The sequence below is a fragment of the Pyxicephalus adspersus genome, chromosome 3 (assembly GCF_032062135.1).
Source record: "Pyxicephalus adspersus chromosome 3, UCB_Pads_2.0, whole genome shotgun sequence".
Classification (NCBI taxonomy): Eukaryota; Metazoa; Chordata; class Amphibia; order Anura; family Pyxicephalidae; genus Pyxicephalus; species Pyxicephalus adspersus.
Genome location: NC_092860.1, coordinates 140,647,299 through 140,666,414, shown reverse-complemented (window position 1 = coordinate 140,666,414; position 19,116 = coordinate 140,647,299). Strand labels below are relative to the sequence as shown.

The 19,116-nt window shown below is 38.0% G+C and overlaps 1 protein-coding gene across 3 annotated transcripts in view; it reads left to right on the top strand.

Annotated features, from left to right (window-relative positions):
* NSD2 (nuclear receptor binding SET domain protein 2) overlaps nucleotides 1-19,098 on the top strand; it is a 51,991-nt gene extending 32,893 nt beyond the window's left edge. For all 3 annotated transcript variants that reach the window (XM_072406567.1, XM_072406565.1, XM_072406566.1), the window contains 15 exons: nucleotides 1,561-1,636; nucleotides 3,623-3,744; nucleotides 3,823-3,924; nucleotides 6,235-6,358; nucleotides 6,842-7,042; nucleotides 7,645-7,824; nucleotides 8,903-9,059; nucleotides 9,999-10,204; nucleotides 10,439-10,542; nucleotides 10,706-10,975; nucleotides 11,417-11,533; nucleotides 12,154-12,295; nucleotides 12,573-12,679; nucleotides 13,107-13,311; nucleotides 14,992-19,098. In XM_072406567.1, coding sequence (XP_072262668.1) covers nucleotides 1,561-1,636; nucleotides 3,623-3,744; nucleotides 3,823-3,924; nucleotides 6,235-6,358; nucleotides 6,842-7,042; nucleotides 7,645-7,824; nucleotides 8,903-9,059; nucleotides 9,999-10,204; nucleotides 10,439-10,542; nucleotides 10,706-10,975; nucleotides 11,417-11,533; nucleotides 12,154-12,295; nucleotides 12,573-12,679; nucleotides 13,107-13,311; nucleotides 14,992-15,236 — 2,358 coding nt within the window. In that variant the 3' untranslated portion in view covers nucleotides 15,237-19,098. The remainder of the gene's footprint in view (nucleotides 1-1,560; nucleotides 1,637-3,622; nucleotides 3,745-3,822; nucleotides 3,925-6,234; nucleotides 6,359-6,841; nucleotides 7,043-7,644; nucleotides 7,825-8,902; nucleotides 9,060-9,998; nucleotides 10,205-10,438; nucleotides 10,543-10,705; nucleotides 10,976-11,416; nucleotides 11,534-12,153; nucleotides 12,296-12,572; nucleotides 12,680-13,106; nucleotides 13,312-14,991) is intronic.
* The last annotated feature ends 18 nt before the right edge of the window (nucleotides 19,099-19,116 follow it).

Sequence of the window (19,116 nt, the reverse complement as noted above, 5' to 3'; positions counted from 1 at the left end):
GGTGTGTTATAAAATGTGAGAGGTCACACATAAAGCAAATTGTGCACTGGCTTTAGTTACTTTACAATCTATCAGCTTCTCAGCAAAAGCATTGACCCAAGGTTGATTATTCATCCGTCCATGCAAACCTACCACACTATGTGATCTATATTTATTCAAGCAACCAGCATCTTTGATTTGCACCATTCACTATAAAATTGCATCTAAAATCTGATTCCACATATTTGTGGTAAGTGAGGCTCCTTGTACAAAATATCACTTTATTCTTGGTGCCAGTGCGGCTCTATTCTAGGAACAGCTAAATAATGAATTTCAGAGAGAAAAGAAAAAATCTGAAATGTCATCTTATGTACTTATTTTCATTTCACTTTAATACATTAATCACACATTTAAAAAATAGTTTTGTTAAGAACCATATTACAATATTGAAACAATACAAACCTGGTAAAAAATAAAGTTGTGTATTGTACTGTCCTTTCTAGCTTTCTGCAAATACTTCTTGCCTGGCACTCATGCTTTATTTACATAATCCAGTATTCTTATAGGTCAGTGTCCTCATTCTTTCTTTATATTCTTTTAAGGATGAGTAGGTAGTAGTTTTGGTAAACCAAAATCACATGGCACTTGAAGCCAAAATTGACATGAAGTTCTGTTAGAATTACCAGTTGTGGCCCTGTAGGGGTTAAGGAGTTATAAACCCAAATACACGGTGACAAGTGGAATTACCTGGGATTTACAGTTCCACAATAGCACCTAATTTAAATATACTATATGATAAGTATTAAATAGATCCTGTACACATTCCCTGTGCAATGCTTTTAAAATAGACTGGTATAAATATTTCATTGCACTGTCACAAGTAATGTGCATCATTATTTGTCATTTATTATCCCTCTTACATGTGACCTACAATGCAGCTCTTCTGCTATATACATGGGAAACTGCAAATGTTCTTCCTGCATTACAAATGTATTGCACAGCTATACCACCACACGGTCCTGGCGTTTTGATTGGGTTGGAATATTAAAAGCGTAATCAAATCTCATCTCCATTTCCAATGAGAGGCCTTCCCTCTAACGAACAAAAAAAAAAAAAACAACATTCCAAAGCCCGCCACACGAGACGGGTTCATTAGAGACAACAAAATGGCCATGTTTCAGTTTAATTTAGCAAGAAGGTATCTATCACTGCTTATTATTACCTCCACACCTCTTCCCTCAGCATTCATCCATCCATATTACCCTACAGACGTGTAACGTCATATCACTTCCTGCTGTAAATTGCATGCATTTAATTTGGAATGTTGATCTGCTTTGCAAGCTTCCCACTAGATGGCAGCCAAGGATTTCTATTGAAATGGAGGGCTATTTTCTTTAAATCCTATTTATTAGACCACCTTCGTTTCATAGTCAAGAACAACACACAAATGTGTAATACCAAATGCACAAATCTTGTTCTTGGACAACGGCATTTTTCTGGGTTTGTGTTTGCATAAACATAGTGGCCGCTACCATTTATTTTCCTTCAACTTCATTTTGTTTTTGTTTATTTCCTCTTTAGCAAGTGGAAAACAACAATGAGAAGTCTTCTAAATCCTGTAGAGGCAGAGAACGTGCCCCTGTAAAGGCCCAGCCAGGTAATGCACCAACTGTTCATGCTATGCACTGAATATTACAGGGGCTCAGCTAAAGGGGGTTTCTGTTACTTTTAGGGTTTCTTTTGGCTGGCCTAATGTTTAAAGGTGGGATTTGCTCATTCAAGTTTTTCAGGAAGTGGGAGTAAACACAGGGTCTGATTTATTTAAGCTCTCCAAGGCTGGAAAATCCGGATACACCTTCATCAGTGAAGCTGGGTGATCCAGCAAACCTGAAAAGGATTTTAAAACATTTGCTAGCAAATGGCTTTGAAAAAATTAATTCAAGGTTTGCTGAATCACCCAGCTTCACTGATTAAAAAGTGTATCTTCTCCAGTCTTGGAGAGCTTTAATAAATCAGTCCCATAATCAAGGATTATTATACAGCACTCTCTGTGTCTGCTTTTACTTACCTAAAGATCCTGCTTTGATCTTCCCTGGGCCGAAGAGTGGTGCAATTAGTAACATTTCTTAAGAATTCAGTTTTGGAAAGTTAAAAAAAAAATAAATAATTTAGGAGTGTCAAACTCTGGGCCGCAACCTCGTTTTTTTGGCCCCCAAAGGGTCCTTTTTTTCTGGCCCCTAAATATGAATTGCAGCGGGCCCGCTGCTGCATTGCAATAGCTCCGCTATTACAATTCCCGGCATCACTCACATCTATAGACCAGCAGGCTCTCTGCCTGTGTGTGGCCCCGCTTTGGACTGTGTAATAGACGCAGGGAATTGTAGTAGCGGTGCTATTTCTCTATTATAAGCTTGTTCCAGATTGAATGCGAAGCGAAACCTCTTTTTCGATATAAAAAGGTTTTACACCTAATGAGAAGGAAAAACGTCGTCCTAATTTTTTTAATAAACTTCAAGTTTGGCCCGCAATTTTGTCTAAATTTTAAATTTTGTCCCTCTGTGTATTTGAGTTTGACACACCTGAAGTATGGTCATTTACTTCAATTAAAAAAAAAAAAAAAAAAATTGCGTAAATTTATGGCCATTAAATGGCTTTAGACAGCTTGTAAATGACCAATATAAATAGTTCATGGGGCATTTTGTTATCCATACCCCATGAACTATTTATATTGGTCAGTTACAAGCGGTCTAGAGCCATTTAATGGCCATACCTTTGATAAACTTCGAAAACTTTTTTTTTTTTTTTTTTTGTCAATTGAAAGTAAATGAAAACATTTCTGCATGCCGAAAACCCTCTGTTTACCTCTAGTTGTTTAGGGTCAGCAACCTATCTGTTTGAATTAGATCTGATGTATTATGAACACCAACTGTTAAGCCATTTTTTGATACTCTATTTTATGGCTCGACCAAGTAAATGTCATTACGTTTTTATTTTGGGCCAGATTTTTTTTCTTCATCTTGCGCATCTGTAACGCACAGCTTTCTCATAGATATGAGAATTAGTTCACAGAGCAAGATATTGGCCATTTTGCACTAAGCACATTCTTTTTTTAAGTTTGTTTAATAATGATTTAGGTGTGTGGCTGACATTGTTACATGGACAATAAGTAAGTTAATCTCTATAAATGGGACTTAGACAGCAATAAAAATCTAATGAAATTCTAACATTTTGTCTTCTTCAAAGCTGTGCTCCTTGCCCTGCCTCATTCAGAGCAACACAATTCTTACCCTAAAAAATTCTTCATAGACACAGACCTATCCGAGACACATGAGTTTTCAATTACTGTGTTCGTTCCATCATCAGGCTAGGACAAAGCAATATGACGGGGTCAGGATGTGAACCACTGCATGTGCCGGGGGGACATCCGACAATCCTAAAAGTTTTTTGAATGCTGAAAATTCTGAGATAGGTTGGAGTTCTTAAAATGAATAGTAGATGTAAGACAGACTCCTGGAGAGAGAAGTAGAATACCAATAGTCAGTAAACGTTTTCAGGTTTTTTTTTTTTTTTTTTATGGGGTTGCAACTTTTTTGCCTAATAAACATCCAAGTTTATCAATTGTAATTGTGTTTTTATTTTGCAGCTGTGTGCAACCTGTCAGATGCTTGTAAGCCACTGAAGAAGAGAAATCGCAGTACAGATTTGGGCTCAGTCACACGTGCCGTTCGTAAGAGCTCCTCTCCCTCATCTCTGGCTGATAATGAGGTGAGTGTATACAAGCTCCATTTTTCTTTTTAGCAGACAAACCTATTTGTTACTAAAAAAAAAAAATTCTCATTGTAGGTGTCAGACGAGCGGTCTGAATCCCCATCAGACAGCGCAGATGAGTCGGTCATGTCAAAAAAATCTGAGAAAGGAAACTCAAAGAAGGAGCTTGTCTGCCAGGTAATATTACACTACCCCCCACACATCATTTGATTAAATAGATCAGAAGAACAATGTATAAGGAAACCCTGTGCTATAAATAAAATACAATGAAATCTTTCCTTTGTCAGGCTTTTCATGTAGTAAAGATGTTGGTGAAGTAGCACCTGCATTATATAAATGGCAGTTTCCATGTTTAGAGGAGAATATTTCCACAGCTTGTTTACTAGTAAGTTGTCAGTGTTTGTAGTAAATTATCAGGGTCCTACAGTCTACGTAAATGGGCTATGTTCTGACGATGGCCTAATGATGTGTTAGTCACAGGTGCCCCCCACTTGCACCTACATTTTTGGTTTTGTACGTCTCCCTGTTCCAGAAACATTGGTGTTCAAAGTGGGGAAGGAGACAGGGTAGTGTAGTATGAGATTTCTAGTTTTGTGACAGGGAGGTAAAAATTTGAGGTTTGCACCTTCTTGCTATGTAAGTCGCCCCCAGGGTCCCTAATTTGTATGTTTAATTTGGGACTTCTAGACACACTTACTTTTAAAACGGCAACCCTGATGTTGAATTTTAACTATTTTATTTTATAATTATGACTCCATATTTTAAAAGTTGTTAAAGGTTGGGAAATAAATTTAGGGTACTGCTAGCTACGAAGGTCCCCTGTGTACCCTGAAAATTTCAAGTCAGTAGGACATAGCGTTAAGGAGATATGGAGGTTTGTACAGGAAGAGATGTAAGGCTGCAGAACATGACATGCAGCATTCATACACAAACCCAGCTGTGAAACTTTCCTGACGATGGCTTCATTGTACACACCCATTTGTACAAGCCCCCTGGTAGATTTATTTCACGGGTAGATTTTTTCGTTAGAACACCGGAAGGGGAATCTACCTCCCCCGCAGTGTCTACAGGAGGAAGGGGATCTCCCGTCGGCGGCCGAAGGGAGCCACAACAAGGAAGCTGAAGAGCCGCGGGTTGCTGACCCCTGCCCTAGAACAAAGATTTTAATAATGCATCTTACAAGTCTGTAAATGTATTGGCTGCCTCAGTTTTCATTGTAGAATAGTTAAGTGCAGAAAATGCCTACTGATCTTGCCAGAAATTGTGTACATTTCTGTGACATAAACTGAAAAAAAAAAAAAAAAAAAAACACAATCTCATCTATCTTACACTACTATTATCATAGCCTCCATATATTAGAGATGAAGGGCAAAAGTCCATCCTGGGAAACCAGCATGAAGTCATGCTGGTCTCCCAGGATTGATACATTGAAGCAATGAGTTTAGCTCCATTGGTCTTCCATTAATACATTGAAGCAATGAGTGTAGCTAATAATGGAAATGTATTTTTGTAGGATTAGCAGATGAAAAAAAAAATTAAACCATTCTTTTGACAGCAACACTAAACCTTTAAAATAAAAAATTTGCAACCAGCAACATTTGTCTCGTCTGCAATAAATTACCTTTATCTTCCTGATCACAGTTCTTGTTTCATCGCGCATGTCGCCATCTTCACCTGGTCTTCTTCAAGGATTCCGATCTTTAACTAGTTTGTAACTGGAACAGCGGTTCCCTTCTGCAGTAAAAATCCGGCACAGTTTTTTAATTGTGGAACTATAGTTCCTTTGAGGAGATTTAAACTAAAAAATATATAATTTTTGTATTTGAGTTTGATATGCTTTTATAGCTTGAAACAGCAGGATGGTTAAATCTTTAGTGATCTGCATTCTTCGCACCGCTCTGCCACTCTAGAAATTGACACCATTTATAACCAACTACTGCAACAGGAAAGTGTAAAGCTAAAATAGGAAATGGGGGAGTAATTTCTCTATAATGTAGAATATTGGCTGAGTACAACTACAAACCCTACATGTACTTCAGATATTTCGTTGTTTGCATGGCATTCTCTTTGAAATTGTCACAGAGCAACAGAACAGAACTGTGTAGGATTTGTATTAGCCCTGGCAGAATCAAAGGAATTTGTCAATTTGTAGAAAAATAATAACTTCAGTGTTTTCACCAGCCCCTTTTAGCCAGCCGGACCACCCAGCACTTTTCAGTAACCACCTGGCTCTTTTTGCGTGGTTACCGGAAAATCTGGTCTAATATACAGGGGCTGCCACCCTTCCTACAAGTTTTTGCCACCCAGCTTTAAAACATTTTTGGGGAGAATACTGGACTTTTTGACCTTCGGGAGCAAAAAGCAAAGGACATTCATCTTTTTCATCACTTCAGTGTGTATCCATTATACTAGTGTTTGTATCAGTGTATGAGCAATGATGTATTTTGTAATAACACAGAACATTATCAACCTACTCTTGTATTTCAGATGTGTGAAAAGACTGGGAACCTTCTGCTTTGTGAAGGCGTGTGCTTCTCTGCTTTCCATTTGACTTGTCTTGGGCTCTCTGAAAAGCCAAGTGGCCAGTTTCTGTGTGAAGAGTGCACATCAGGTTAGCAACCTTGGTTTTAGTTCTCCATAGTCTTTCAACATATTCCCCTGCAAATGTAAAAACAAAATACCACATGGGAATCCTCAGACAGATGCCTTGGTTGTATACTAGTTTCAGGAAGGAAAGGTCACTTTTACTGAAGCGAAATGGGATCAACTACTACCACCCACAGTTTTACAATCCATCTTGTAGCACCTTACCACACAGTTTGCATGAAAAGTCTTAAGTCTTACAGAGTAAGATGAAGAGGACACAGGACAGCCCTGATAAACTATATATCGGTGTGTTTAGCTGTTCCTGCTGGCAGGTTAGTAACTTTATTCTGAAGAGTCAAGATTGTAGGATCCACAGTGTGCTAAAAATGTAATTGATGAATCAGGCTTGATTAAGGTATACCCTGTGTATATATTTTTTTCTTGTTATATATTTATTCGGGCTATGACTGCTTTCTCCCTCATATAGTATGTTTCTGTCCCCATGCAGGAATTCATTCATGCTTTGCATGTAAGCAGAAGGATACAGAGGTCAAGCGGTGCAGTGCATTAAATTGTGGCAAGTTCTACCACGAGTCTTGTCTGCGCAAGTACCCCCTCGCTGTGTTTGATAATAAAGGTTTCCGTTGCTCTCTTCATCACTGTGCAAGCTGCTATGTATCAAAGAACTCCAGCTCCAGAGTAATAAAAAGTGAGCTAAACTTCTTTCACTAAACTTTTGTTAAGTGCGTCTACACATTTTCTAACCAATTTAAAGCTATTCTGTAGATGTTGTTTATTTATCTAGTGCCTTAATATAAATGCTTGTTTGTTGATCCCCTTTTCCAATGTTTAAAATGAATTTTCTAAATACCTTAATTTTATTTAAAACTAATTTATTTCTCCATGCACACCTAATAAGGTAATTTTAATATCACAAGCTACAAATTCAGCCCTTACCAAAGCTCAAGCACTAATTCTAAAGCAAACCCTTCACCTGACTTTTAAAGCAAACACAACACTAAATGAAGAGCTAATTATTATGATAACAATAGTTCTAATACACGCTTTGATCAAAGCTTGCATCAAAAATTGTTTGAGCTAAATTAAATCTGCACTAATACAACTTGCCTTGCTTTTAAGAATCTTCCCCTGTGTATAATTACCAGCACTAGCTGTAGAGGATGCAGCAATTTAGTGTAATCTTGCTAAATGGAAAAGCAGGACTAGAATTTTTTATGGTTGGTGTCTGTTTTTTTAGTATTGTACTTTGCCATTGATGATTAATTCTTAGCAGTGTTGCATGTCTAACAGGTAAATTGACACGTTGTGTCCGATGCCCGGTTGCTTACCATGGAGGGGAGTCTTGTATCGCAGCAGGATGCACAGTGCTGTCATCTTCCAACATCATCTGTACCTCACACTTTGCCGCAAAGAAGGGCAACAGCCATCATACCCATGTGAACGTGAGCTGGTGTTTTGTATGCTCCAAAGGCAAGTGTTTATTTTCTTGATACTTGTTTACTTTTTATAATGGTCTCATTTTCCTGGCCAAAGTTACAATCCAAAATATGAAAGTAAGTGTAAAGTTTTTGCATGTACTTTACTTTTTCAAAGCTTTCAGAGCGCATTCCGTCAGTCTTTCATTTACATTAGAATACCTTCCATAGCTCTCTGGGGGCATTTGGTTATGTCAACTACTTTCTCTTTGCTCCTTGATTCTCTGTTGGTTCATAAGGGTGATGTAATTTTTTCTTTTTAACCCCACAATATAAATCATTAAGCTAGAACAAACATATGCATATTGGTTGCTCACATGTTGTTGTTATAAGCTCATTCTTTTTCCTAGTCAGTAGCTTAAGTTGGAAGTGGTGGGCAAGGAAAAAAATCCTAGAGCATGTAGATAAAGTTGGCAGTGGCAGCTCCTTTTGTAATATGACGGCATTCCTCCAATATTCCATTATGTTCCATAATTTATAAACTGGTTATCTCTAAAAGGGATTGGGAGGCTGCCATTGCCTTTAAAAATACTAAAAATGCCATTGCCTTTTGTGGCTTTGCCCTCTGATCCACTGATAATTGCTTCTAGCACCACACACACTCTCCTTACCTGTCACAGCTGTCCAGTGTTTGTTAGTATGTGAGTTGGGTACTGACCTAACCCCCTTTGTCAATGCCAGCGCTTGGACCTAGACAACTTGATCACTAGACCCAATGACTGACATTGGACATGATCACCTGCTCCCCCCATACTCAGAAACATTGTGTTTTTGTGCCGGTTGAAGGAGCAGTGGGGAAGTGTTAAGAGGCCACATGACAGCAGTAATATTCACCTCTCCAACACAGACATTGTCACTTTGCTCTGAATAAACAAAGCAATTCAATGTCTTTTTAATTACTTTGAATTGCAGACCTGGACGTATGCAACATGTGAGCTGGATTTTCTTTACACATTCTTTAAGGCCTTTTTAATAGGGTAAAATATTTAAAACCCTTTTTTGTTTGAAGATGTATTTGGTTACTAGTTTAATGTACTTTGTAGGTCTCCTTTAATTGAGTTTTCTGTATGCAGGTGGAAATCTCTTGTGCTGCGAGTCTTGTCCCTCTGCTTTCCATCCTGAGTGCTTGAATATTGAGATGCCAGAGGGAACCTGGTTTTGCAATGACTGCAGAACAGGGAAGAAACCACGATACCATGATATCATTTGGGTGAAACTGGGCAACTACAGGTATGCATGTCATTTATTTTCAGTTAATTGTCTTTAATATGCTTTCTCTTCGAGTTATCTAGTGCAGTTGTCATCAGCCTGGCTTTTTACAAATGCTGTCCAGGCTCACCTAGATTGGATGCTTTGGGGATAACTTGGGTGTGATCTTTAGACGCGGAGTTCATGTGAAATGCTTTTCTGACTGTTCTGGAAAGTTAGCTGCGAAGTCCATTCCATGATCAGAACTACTGGCATTGCCAGAGCACGTGTCCTGTCTCTGAAGGCTCATTTGAGTGAGTAGGACATTTTGACCCCGTTTTGGGAATTGTTTTCACATTGGTCATTGGTTTCTTTTTATTCCTAGTTCCAATTTATTTTTTTCTCCTTAAGGGATTATGACGTAGGACTCATCACTGGTTTCATCTCCATTGATCCCTTCCTGCCCTCTTACTGTGTACACTACTTGATTTTGAGTATCTAGGCTTTTCTTTTGGATATTAAGAATAAAGTCCAAGTTCCTCAAAAAAGAAAGTAATTTGGTACTCCATCACTTTCTGAGAGTAGATCCAGGGATGCAGGTCTAATTCCTCTGCAATTTACGATCCTGAACTCAGTACCGTTTTGCTAGCAAGCTTAAGCATGCTAAAGGTTCTACGATTTTCTGTTTGACATTATCCAATAAATATCTAGGTCTCCCTTAATGAACCCAAAACAGTGTTTTCTAGGGTGTAGAAAAATTCTGTGTTTTGTATAGGAAGTTGTCCTGAGTGGCAGTTATAAAAAAAGAACTTGATTGTTTCCATTGTTTTTGATCCAAATATCTTAAGTACATAAACTTGTGTTTGTGTTAGTGTGTGCTCTTGTTGTATCTCTTATCTTATAGGGGCCTGTAGATGTTTAGTAAAGCTATTTTTGCCTTTCATTATCACGTATGTTTAAATGACTTTGTTTGAAAACCAGGTGGTGGCCTGCAGAAGTCTGTCATCCCAAAAACATTCCTCCGAACATTCAGAAGATGAAACACGAAATTGGAGAGTTTCCAGTTTTCTTTTTTGGTTCTAAAGACTATTACTGGACCCACCATGCTCGAGTTTTCCCATACATGGAGGGCGATCGAGGGAGCAAACATCACGGAGTGAAAACCATTGGCAAAGTTTTTAAAAATGGTAAGATGTTAACTGAGAATTACTTAACCTGCTGTAGCACCAAGTACTGTTTTTGGGACCCAAAATGTCAATTCATTTTTGCTTTGAAATCCCCAAAATGTTTCTAAATAAAAACAGAGTATGTTGTTGTGATGTGTAACATTAATGAAAATGTTTTTTTGGAAACCAGTTTTGGGTTCTGTTCTATATGTTTATTAGATTTTCATGCAGTCTGCTTACTGTTTTACTTCACAGCTTTGCAAGAAGCAGAAGAGCGTTTCTGTGAAATAAAGTCACAGCGAAAAGCAAAAGAAACTCAGGAAAATGAAAAGAAGCCGCCACCATATAAGCACATAAAGGTATTATAATATTACAAAAAGTGGATTGCTCACTCTGAAGTGTTGTATATAACTTACTGTTCTCTTTCCCATAATACAGATGATCATGTGCATCAGCCTTTAAAGTAGTGCCAATGGCTGCCTAAATACTACTTTATTAATGTGTGCTTCATCTGTTTTCCAGGTGAATAAGCCATATGGCAAAGTTCAAGTTTACACTGCTGATATCTCTGAGATTCCTAAGTGCAATTGTAAGCCAACAAGTGATAAACCCTGTGGATTTGACTCTGAATGTCTAAACCGTATGTTGATGTATGAGTGCCACCCTCAAGTGTGTCCTGCTGGGGAAAGGTGTCAAAATCAGTGCTTTACCAAGCGCCAGTATCCAGAGACCAAGATGATCAAGACAGAAGGCAAAGGATGGGGACTGATAGCTACAAGAGACATAAAGAAGGTGAGCAGCAAATCAACATACATTTTAATAATGAAAAGTGTGAAAATGTGTGTCATAAACCTCCAGAGGAATGCTTGTTGTGTTTCCCTCTCCATCATTACCTCTCTCTTTAGTTACCTCTATTACATATCATTAGTATACCTGCCATATAGCTGAACAATATAGTTTACTATTAGATTATGTAGTTACGTCATAATCAAAAATTTAGCCATAATTTCACATTTTAAAATAGTTGTGCTCATTAAATGAATCATTATGCCCATTACTAACTACGCATCCAGGAACACTGTTAATAAAGTGAACTTGTCTTATAATTTGCTCTAATCTTGTGTGTGTAATTTTCCCTAGCAGTTCCATATTGACATATTGAAGGTATATATTGACAGTATTGAAGGTATACTGTGTAGAATAGATATTATTTAGGATTATCTTCTATTTCAGGGGGAGTTTGTGAATGAGTATGTTGGAGAACTTATAGATGAAGAGGAATGCATGAATAGAATTCGCCATGCACAGGAAAATGACATCATGCACTTTTATATGTTGACTATTGATAAGGTAAGCACGTGTTATAGAATAATACTTTTTGCTCTGAGCTCCGTTCTCTTTGCCCTGCCTTCTTTTTGTATTTGAAGTTGCTAGAGAATATGAGCTGTGTTATTTTTTGTACTGTATTAGGAAGTATTCGGGACACTACAGTTAACTGTATAATACACGTCCAGGGAACTGAAGTGAAAGCTTTGCCCAGGGAAAACGGGCAAACAAGAAAAGACTAGTCACCAGTACTGTTTTTTTTTTGTCTCCCTGCAACTCTTCCCGAATTCTTATTCTGCATTGGCTGTGTGAAGGAGGGCCATCTTCACCAGGTGATTCCTGGTGTCTGAGCCTCCAACAAGATAACTCTAAACAGCACAGTAAAGAGATCACCAAATCTCCTGAAAATAGCAGTCACAGGGAGTGCTGCTTTATAGATTTATACTGGAAATGCATAGCATAACACCCTTGTATGCTTGTGATCAGATTGTAGAAGTTGCAAACCTATAATAAAAAAAACAATTGTACATAAATGTCAAATCTTGAAAATTTCTTCCTTGCCAACTATTGGTTGTTTTACTTTTCTGAAAGATTGTTGTCTTTGTAGAAAACAACATCGAAACTCACAATCTATTTATTTACAGGACCGAATAATTGATGCAGGGCCTAAAGGGAACTATTCTCGGTTTATGAATCACAGCTGTCAGCCAAACTGTGAGACCCAAAAGTGGACAGTAAATGGAGACACTCGTGTGGGCCTGTTTGCAGTGCGGGACATACCTGCAGGTAATCATAGCCATTCCTTCGAGAGCCATACTGCTCCTTTTACATTAGGTTTTGTATGTCGGTGGAGTTCGTTTTACCTATTCTCACAGTTCTTGGTCATAATTTAAACTTGTGTTTTTATTTATAGCTGTTGGGTTGAACCACCTGCGGGTTTTTATACCATTTGTGTTGACACAAAGCTGCTCTCAGTTCTCCTGCACTTCCAGGATAAACAATATGCATTCTGTTTTCCTTGTACTGGAAATATTCATCATTTCCTTTTTTATTTTTTTCATAGGGGAAGAACTTACGTTTAACTATAACTTGGATTGTCTTGGAAATGAGAAAACAGTCTGCAGGTGTGGAGCTCCTAACTGTAGTGGATTCCTTGGGGACCGACCAAAGGTTTGTTATATACATCACTTGTCTGTGAATTCAAAGGAATTAGTAATAAGGCAGCTGCTTTTTAAGGGGGTTTGCAAATGTTGCTGTGCCCACTCAGATTGCTTATAAACATTCTTAATATACCAGATTTCTATGTTTCTCACCGCATGTAAAAACTATTCTTTAAAGTGTTAGGATTCATTTATAAAACAGGAAGTCTGCCATTCCATGGTGGGAATCAATTACTGCCCCTGAAAGACATGGACCTGGAGGATTCCCACAAGGGAATGTCTGATTCCCTGTTTTATAAAGAAAGTCCTTGGTGGTGAATAATTTTTCCTTGATATTATTTTAGGCACACAGGTCTTTCACTTTTGAAGTGAATGATCTTGGTAATTTTGAACCTTTTTTATTCTTCGTTCTTTATTTTATTTTTGTGCTGTTGTAGAATTCTTCTGCATCTGCTCAGGAAGAAAAGTCCAAAAAAGCCAAGAAGAAAGCAAAACGACGTCGAACAAAAGGCGATGGCAAGAAAGAGTCTGAGGATTACTGCTTTCGCTGCAATGATGGTGGAGAACTCATTTTATGTGACAAAAAGCTGTGTACAAAAACATACCACCTTTCGTGTCTTGATCTTGACAAAAGGCCTTTTGGTGAGTTATTTTTAATATATATAATATCTGTATAATGCTTTCCTATGTGACATCATAATTAATCAAGAGTTTATCGGTTTTTATCTTCATTTCCTCTCTGTTATGAAGGCCAAGCTCCGTTTAGCCACCAAAACGTGACTGCCCTGTCCCTTTATGCATATACAGGAACCATTTTTTCCTCTATTGCTAGTTGATAGATCAGCTCACGATAGAATGGCAGATTTAATTGTAATGTAAAGGACAAGTTTACCATTTAACCTAAACCCAGCCTCCTGACCACAGTTTTTTTTTAAGGAAGACAGAAAACGGTATTCTCCCCAGCCTCTTTAGCCGGGCACACCACCTGGCATTTTTCAGTAACCACCCGGCTGTTTTTAGGTGGGTACCGAAGAGCTGGGTCACAATACAGGGGTTGCCACCTACCTACATTTTTTTTCACACCCGGCTTTAAAAAAAAAAAAATTGAGTTGAACACGTGAAAAGGTAGATAAGCATACATTACTGAAGAATAGGCTGGTGGTCTGTGTGACTGTGTTCTTTGTTAAAACAGGTTGGAATCCTGTGTAAAATGATTTGCTAGTCATTTAAAGTTCATATGCGTAACATTATTTACTTGAAAATGGTACAAACATGTAAACGGATACATTTTTGAGGTTGATGCCAGTAACTAGTTTAAAAAATATTGACATTAAATAGTTGCTTTTTTGCACCACTTTTTTTTCTTTTCACTCTGCAGACTAATTGCTTTTGTTTTGAAAGTTACGTTCTGTCCTTTTCTTGCCCATGACAGGTTTTCAGCTGTTTAAAAGTTTAGAGGCCCCCTTCTTATAGGTTTCCGTTTCTATTTTGCCAGATTTTTTCAATGGGTATCAAGTCAGAACTGCAGGTAGTCCAGTTTAGCGTCCACACTCTTATACTATGGAGCTCTTGTAATGTCGTGCATACAGTTTGAAATGTCAAAGCAAGTCAAGTTTTGATGGCAAGATGTTATTCCAAAACCTTTATACACTGGTCATTCCACATTTAATGGTACCTTTCCAGATTTGTGATCTCCTACCATGACACTATGATCTCATACTATAACAAAGGTGCGCTAATGCACTGCAATACCACTGGCACTAGTGCTGGCTTTTGAACCGAGCATTAATAAGACTGATATTTGCTCTATTAGTTGGCTTGTAGGATGGTGTACAGGAATGTTTTTGGACTTCTTGAATCATTCGAGATACGTACTGTAGATGGTGGAATCCCAACTTTTGCAATTTTACACTGAGGAATGGTATTCTTAAATTGTTGTCTCACAGAGAGAAGGACCCCTTACCATCCTTCTGAAAGACCTGCCTCTTTGGGATATTGTTTTTATACAATCTATACTCCATCTATGTTACTGACCTGCTGCTAATTAACCTAATATGTGGAGATTTCCCACCAAGGGTTTGTTGCCTTTTTTCCAACTTTTTTTTTTTGTAAAATGGCTGGCATCCAATTCAATTTTTTCAACTCTTGCTATGTTATCTTTGTGTGCAAATAATTTAATTTTTATTACAGTGTACCAACTTTTTCAGAACCTAAATGGCGTTTGATTTTACTGCTATATTTAATTCTAAAGTGAATCTGCTTACTTCCCTTATTCCACCATACTTGGCAGTTTTGTATAATTGATGTGTATTTTCCCCACAGGGAAATGGGAATGTCCGTGGCATCACTGCGACGTCTGTGGGAAGGCTTCCGTTACCTTCTGCTGCCTGTGCCCCAATTCCTTTTGCAAAACTCACCACGATGACAAACAGTTCAGGCGGACAGCGGGTGGCAAACTGTGCTGTCTGGAGCACGACCTGCATGAGTTCAATGAAGTCCAAGCTGCTGAAAGCAAACCTAAAGATCATTCAAAAACCACGCAGAAGAAAAGCCAGAAGACTAGATAAAACAGTGGACTGCAACACTATTGTAAATATATATGCCTTATTTGTGAATAAATTGAATGATGCCCCCCCCCCTTTTTTTTTTTTTTTACTCAATGCTGTACAGCTAGCTCACCTCCTCGTTCAGGACACAATTTACCCACTGAGCCAACCTCTGCAGCCAAGGCTGCATCTGCACTGAATGCTAAGCTGTATTTACTGCAGCTTGATACCTGTCAGGACAAATCCACCTTACACACCATTACCCCTTACCGCTATACCCTCATTAGTGGCTTAAAAATGGAGAGGCTCTTGTATTGATTTAAGACTGGAGCTGCTTGTTGGAAGTTCACATAATACGCAGGTCTTGAAGAGGACTTATCACCCATATATATAGTGGAGGTGACCATTTAGTAAGCTGATCCTGCACTCAACCTCTTGGGGTTTTTAGGCATCTAGATGCAATGTTATTCATGGTGAATGTCTTCATCTATGCCCCAGTAAAATGGATGCCTGTTGCATCACTCAGTCCACAGTTCTAATGTTAGAGAATGTTTCGCTGCCACAAATAGTCCCAATTGGGCTTGTGTCTGATCTTGCAAATTTCAGCAAGTTTTAATGAAGGGTTTGATTTTTGTCTGTAGTGTCTGCTTGTTTTTAGTCGAGTGATTGAATAGATTTTCTATTAAGCCCACCACTTGGAATGGCTGTCCCATTTGTGCGTGGTGACATAAGTCCTAACCAGGGAATTGCCAGGCCGTGTATTTTAACCTATTGCCCTGCCTCACAAATTAGCAGAAACTTTTACAGTTTCCTACTGGAATGCTTTTGCTAGTTACTACTAAATAGAAATTATAGTCGACACAAAATGCAGTGTTCTCCCTGGCTCCTTTTAGCTGGCTGCACCAACCGGCACTTTTTCAATAACCACCCAGCTGTTTTGGGGTTGTTACTGAATAGTTAGGTCACAGTATAGGGGCTGCCACCCTCCTATAATTTCTTCCCACCCAGTTTAAAATTTTTTGGGTTGAACACTGAAATGGTTACCACCACTGTGTTTGGATGACAGGTGCTCCCATTAGTTTTTTTATTTTTTTTTTATTTACAAGACACTATTCAGCTCCATCTTGGCAATACCTATATATTTTTAGTGTATTTTTATAGTTCAGAGAAGAATTTGTATAATCCTTTAACAGAATATAGGTACATTTAACACAATATTTTATAGTTTTTTTTTTTTTTTTTTTATCTGAAGCTTTTGCTGCAAATGTCAGTAGTGCTGCAAGCACACCGCGTTCACACAGCCAAACGACCTGTTCTATAAACAGCGTTGAACATGTGGCTAAGTTTATTTTTTTAAAACACCGTGAAAGATTTTATATATGACTGTTAACTGCGGGAACAACTATTTCTTTTTTTTATGTTCTGTGATTGTTTTACAGATGTACAGTTGCTACCTCACCTGGGTAATATTGTGGTTCCCAACCTGAACATTTTATTACAATATACATATTTTTTGTTATTTTTTAAAAGGTAACTCCACAAAGTGGATAGGTGTGTAAATAACTCTGTGCCTGGCTTCCACTTTTTTTTTTTTTACATATTTAATGCTGTTTACTCTAAATCTGTTTTGATTTTTGTATTGATGTCAGTTTACTGGTTTGACCCATCCTGTATTTTATAAATGGCCAAGTGCCAAGGCTACCCATTCTTGTGGGCTATTTAAAACCAGAATTTGCTGGCCTTGGTAGTCAGAACAGCCCAGGTAATCGCTGGCATAGCACAATGACCGTGGCATTTACCTAGCCTTTGTATGGGAAATACAATCCTGTACAGAGCCGGTGCCTTTTTGTCTGGGTCTTTTGGCATTTGATGTTTATATCCTTTGAATGTCTACATGAAGTCTCCATGTGAGCCAGAGTGCCCAGCAGCACAAGTGTTATTTACAGGTTTTACACCAATCCCACTTAGCGGCGTTCCCATTTAGGATAAAGTCTTCACCAATGGTTTCCTCATCTCAGATTTCAGATGACTATGTGGTTTTTGTAGAGGCCATGTCACATTTCTTCTGTCAGCCTTTTTTACGTAGAATTTTTATTTGTGTTTTGTATGTTTAGGCTGGGATTCTGCACAATGCGTTCAGCACCAGGCTATCTTATCTTTTGTAAGTAGATATTCAATGAATGTGGTGCCGTGGTGGTCAAAATGAACATGTGCCATGTTTTGTAACACTTCATCTTGAATTTTATTTTTTGTGAAATATAGCCATTTAAAACAATTTAAGATTCTTCAAAGGTGACTTCATTAACCCATTTGTTTGTATCCAAATTTCAGAGGATGCTCAGTTATTAGTATTTCACCAAGCTGCTGCTTCTCTATAATAGGGGAGCTCCAAACATCATCGAGCCTAACGGACTAATTTGCAGTTTCAGGAGGAGGTCAGCTATGTCAGATTGGCCAGCTTTGCCACTAACTTGGTCAAGTATGTATGTCAGGGTCCTTGCTGTCTGTGTACTTGTTCAGGTTATTGATTCAGAAATTACAGAAGGAAAAAGTGCCTGACATCTAGCAATTTAAAAAAAAAGGTCTGTCTTATGTCAGGTTACCTTAATTGTCTGTATTTCACTCCTTTTTTGAGTCCAAGAGAAAAAGTGGAGCCCTGTGTAAGCTAAAAGTTGTTCTAAAGTTTTCCCAGAACTAATAACTTATGCTCATTGCTTATACGCTTTGACAAACTGACCCATACCAAGATGTATCTGGTATTTCCCCCGACTCGTTATTGCTAAATTTAATAGAAGGCCAGTGAAGAAAAGAGAATGATTTACTGCTAGGGAGGGTGGGGGTAATTAAAGCAAACTGATTGCTTTGCCCCAAGTGTGCCAAGCCCAGTTTTTCATGTGCATTTCATAGCGATTTCTATGTAAGCATTCAGTTGCCTGTTTTGGAGCCTCATTGCAGTATTTGCCCATAGTTTGCTAAATAACTGCTGAAGCCTGCTAAATGTTTATTAGAGCTACAGCCAACACTCTTATAAAGGTCTGACTTAGCATTCCAGACTGGAATGGAACAAGAAATCTGCTTGATGCTTTTTTTTTTTTTTTTCTAAGCTTTCTAAATGTCCTCTAAGTGCTTTTCCGACCAACATTGTCAAGCAAAGATTAAAAACAATATAAGATTCTTCCATTTCTCAGCCATAAGGTGACACATAAATATGTTGGCCATCTCAGGCATGCAATGTTCTTTTAGTTTCTAAAAAAAAAAAAAAAAAAAAAAAAAAAAGGACCTAGGCAATTAGGTGGCTTCTCAAAGTAGACTATATACATGAAAAAGTGTACTTGCTTCCAAAGCACGGAACAAAGGTTTATAAAATATGTTTTTAATGCAACAACCTCTTCACAGCCAAGGCAGCTGCTGTCTCAGGATTTAATATTGTGCCATGGAGTTTAAGAGAAATCAGCCAGGACAAGTTTTTGGGCCTTAAATAATATTGGTCCTCCAGTGGCTTGAATAACTTTTACATAAGTTGCCTCCTACCATAAACATTTGATTTGTGTATTGGCCGATTAAAGTAACATCATTGTTTTGTCACATTGGCTCCATGTCTAATGTTCTGATGTTTCATTGCAGTCCAGATTTTGCCTTTTTTAATGTTTTGTAAAGAAAACAAAGTGTACTATAGGGGCTGATTGCTGAAGTATGATTCCTGCATACGGTATACATGCTATATGTCTGAAAGTTGTTAACATTATCATTGTTATTCATACTGAAGCTTCTGGCCTGGGCTCCCAGAATCCTTTCTCTCTCTCTCTCTATTTTTAAAACGTTGTTAAATGTTCTCTGAAGAGATTCTACAATGAACAGTGATATTAAAGACGCACTTTATTATTTTCTAATGCTATTTTAA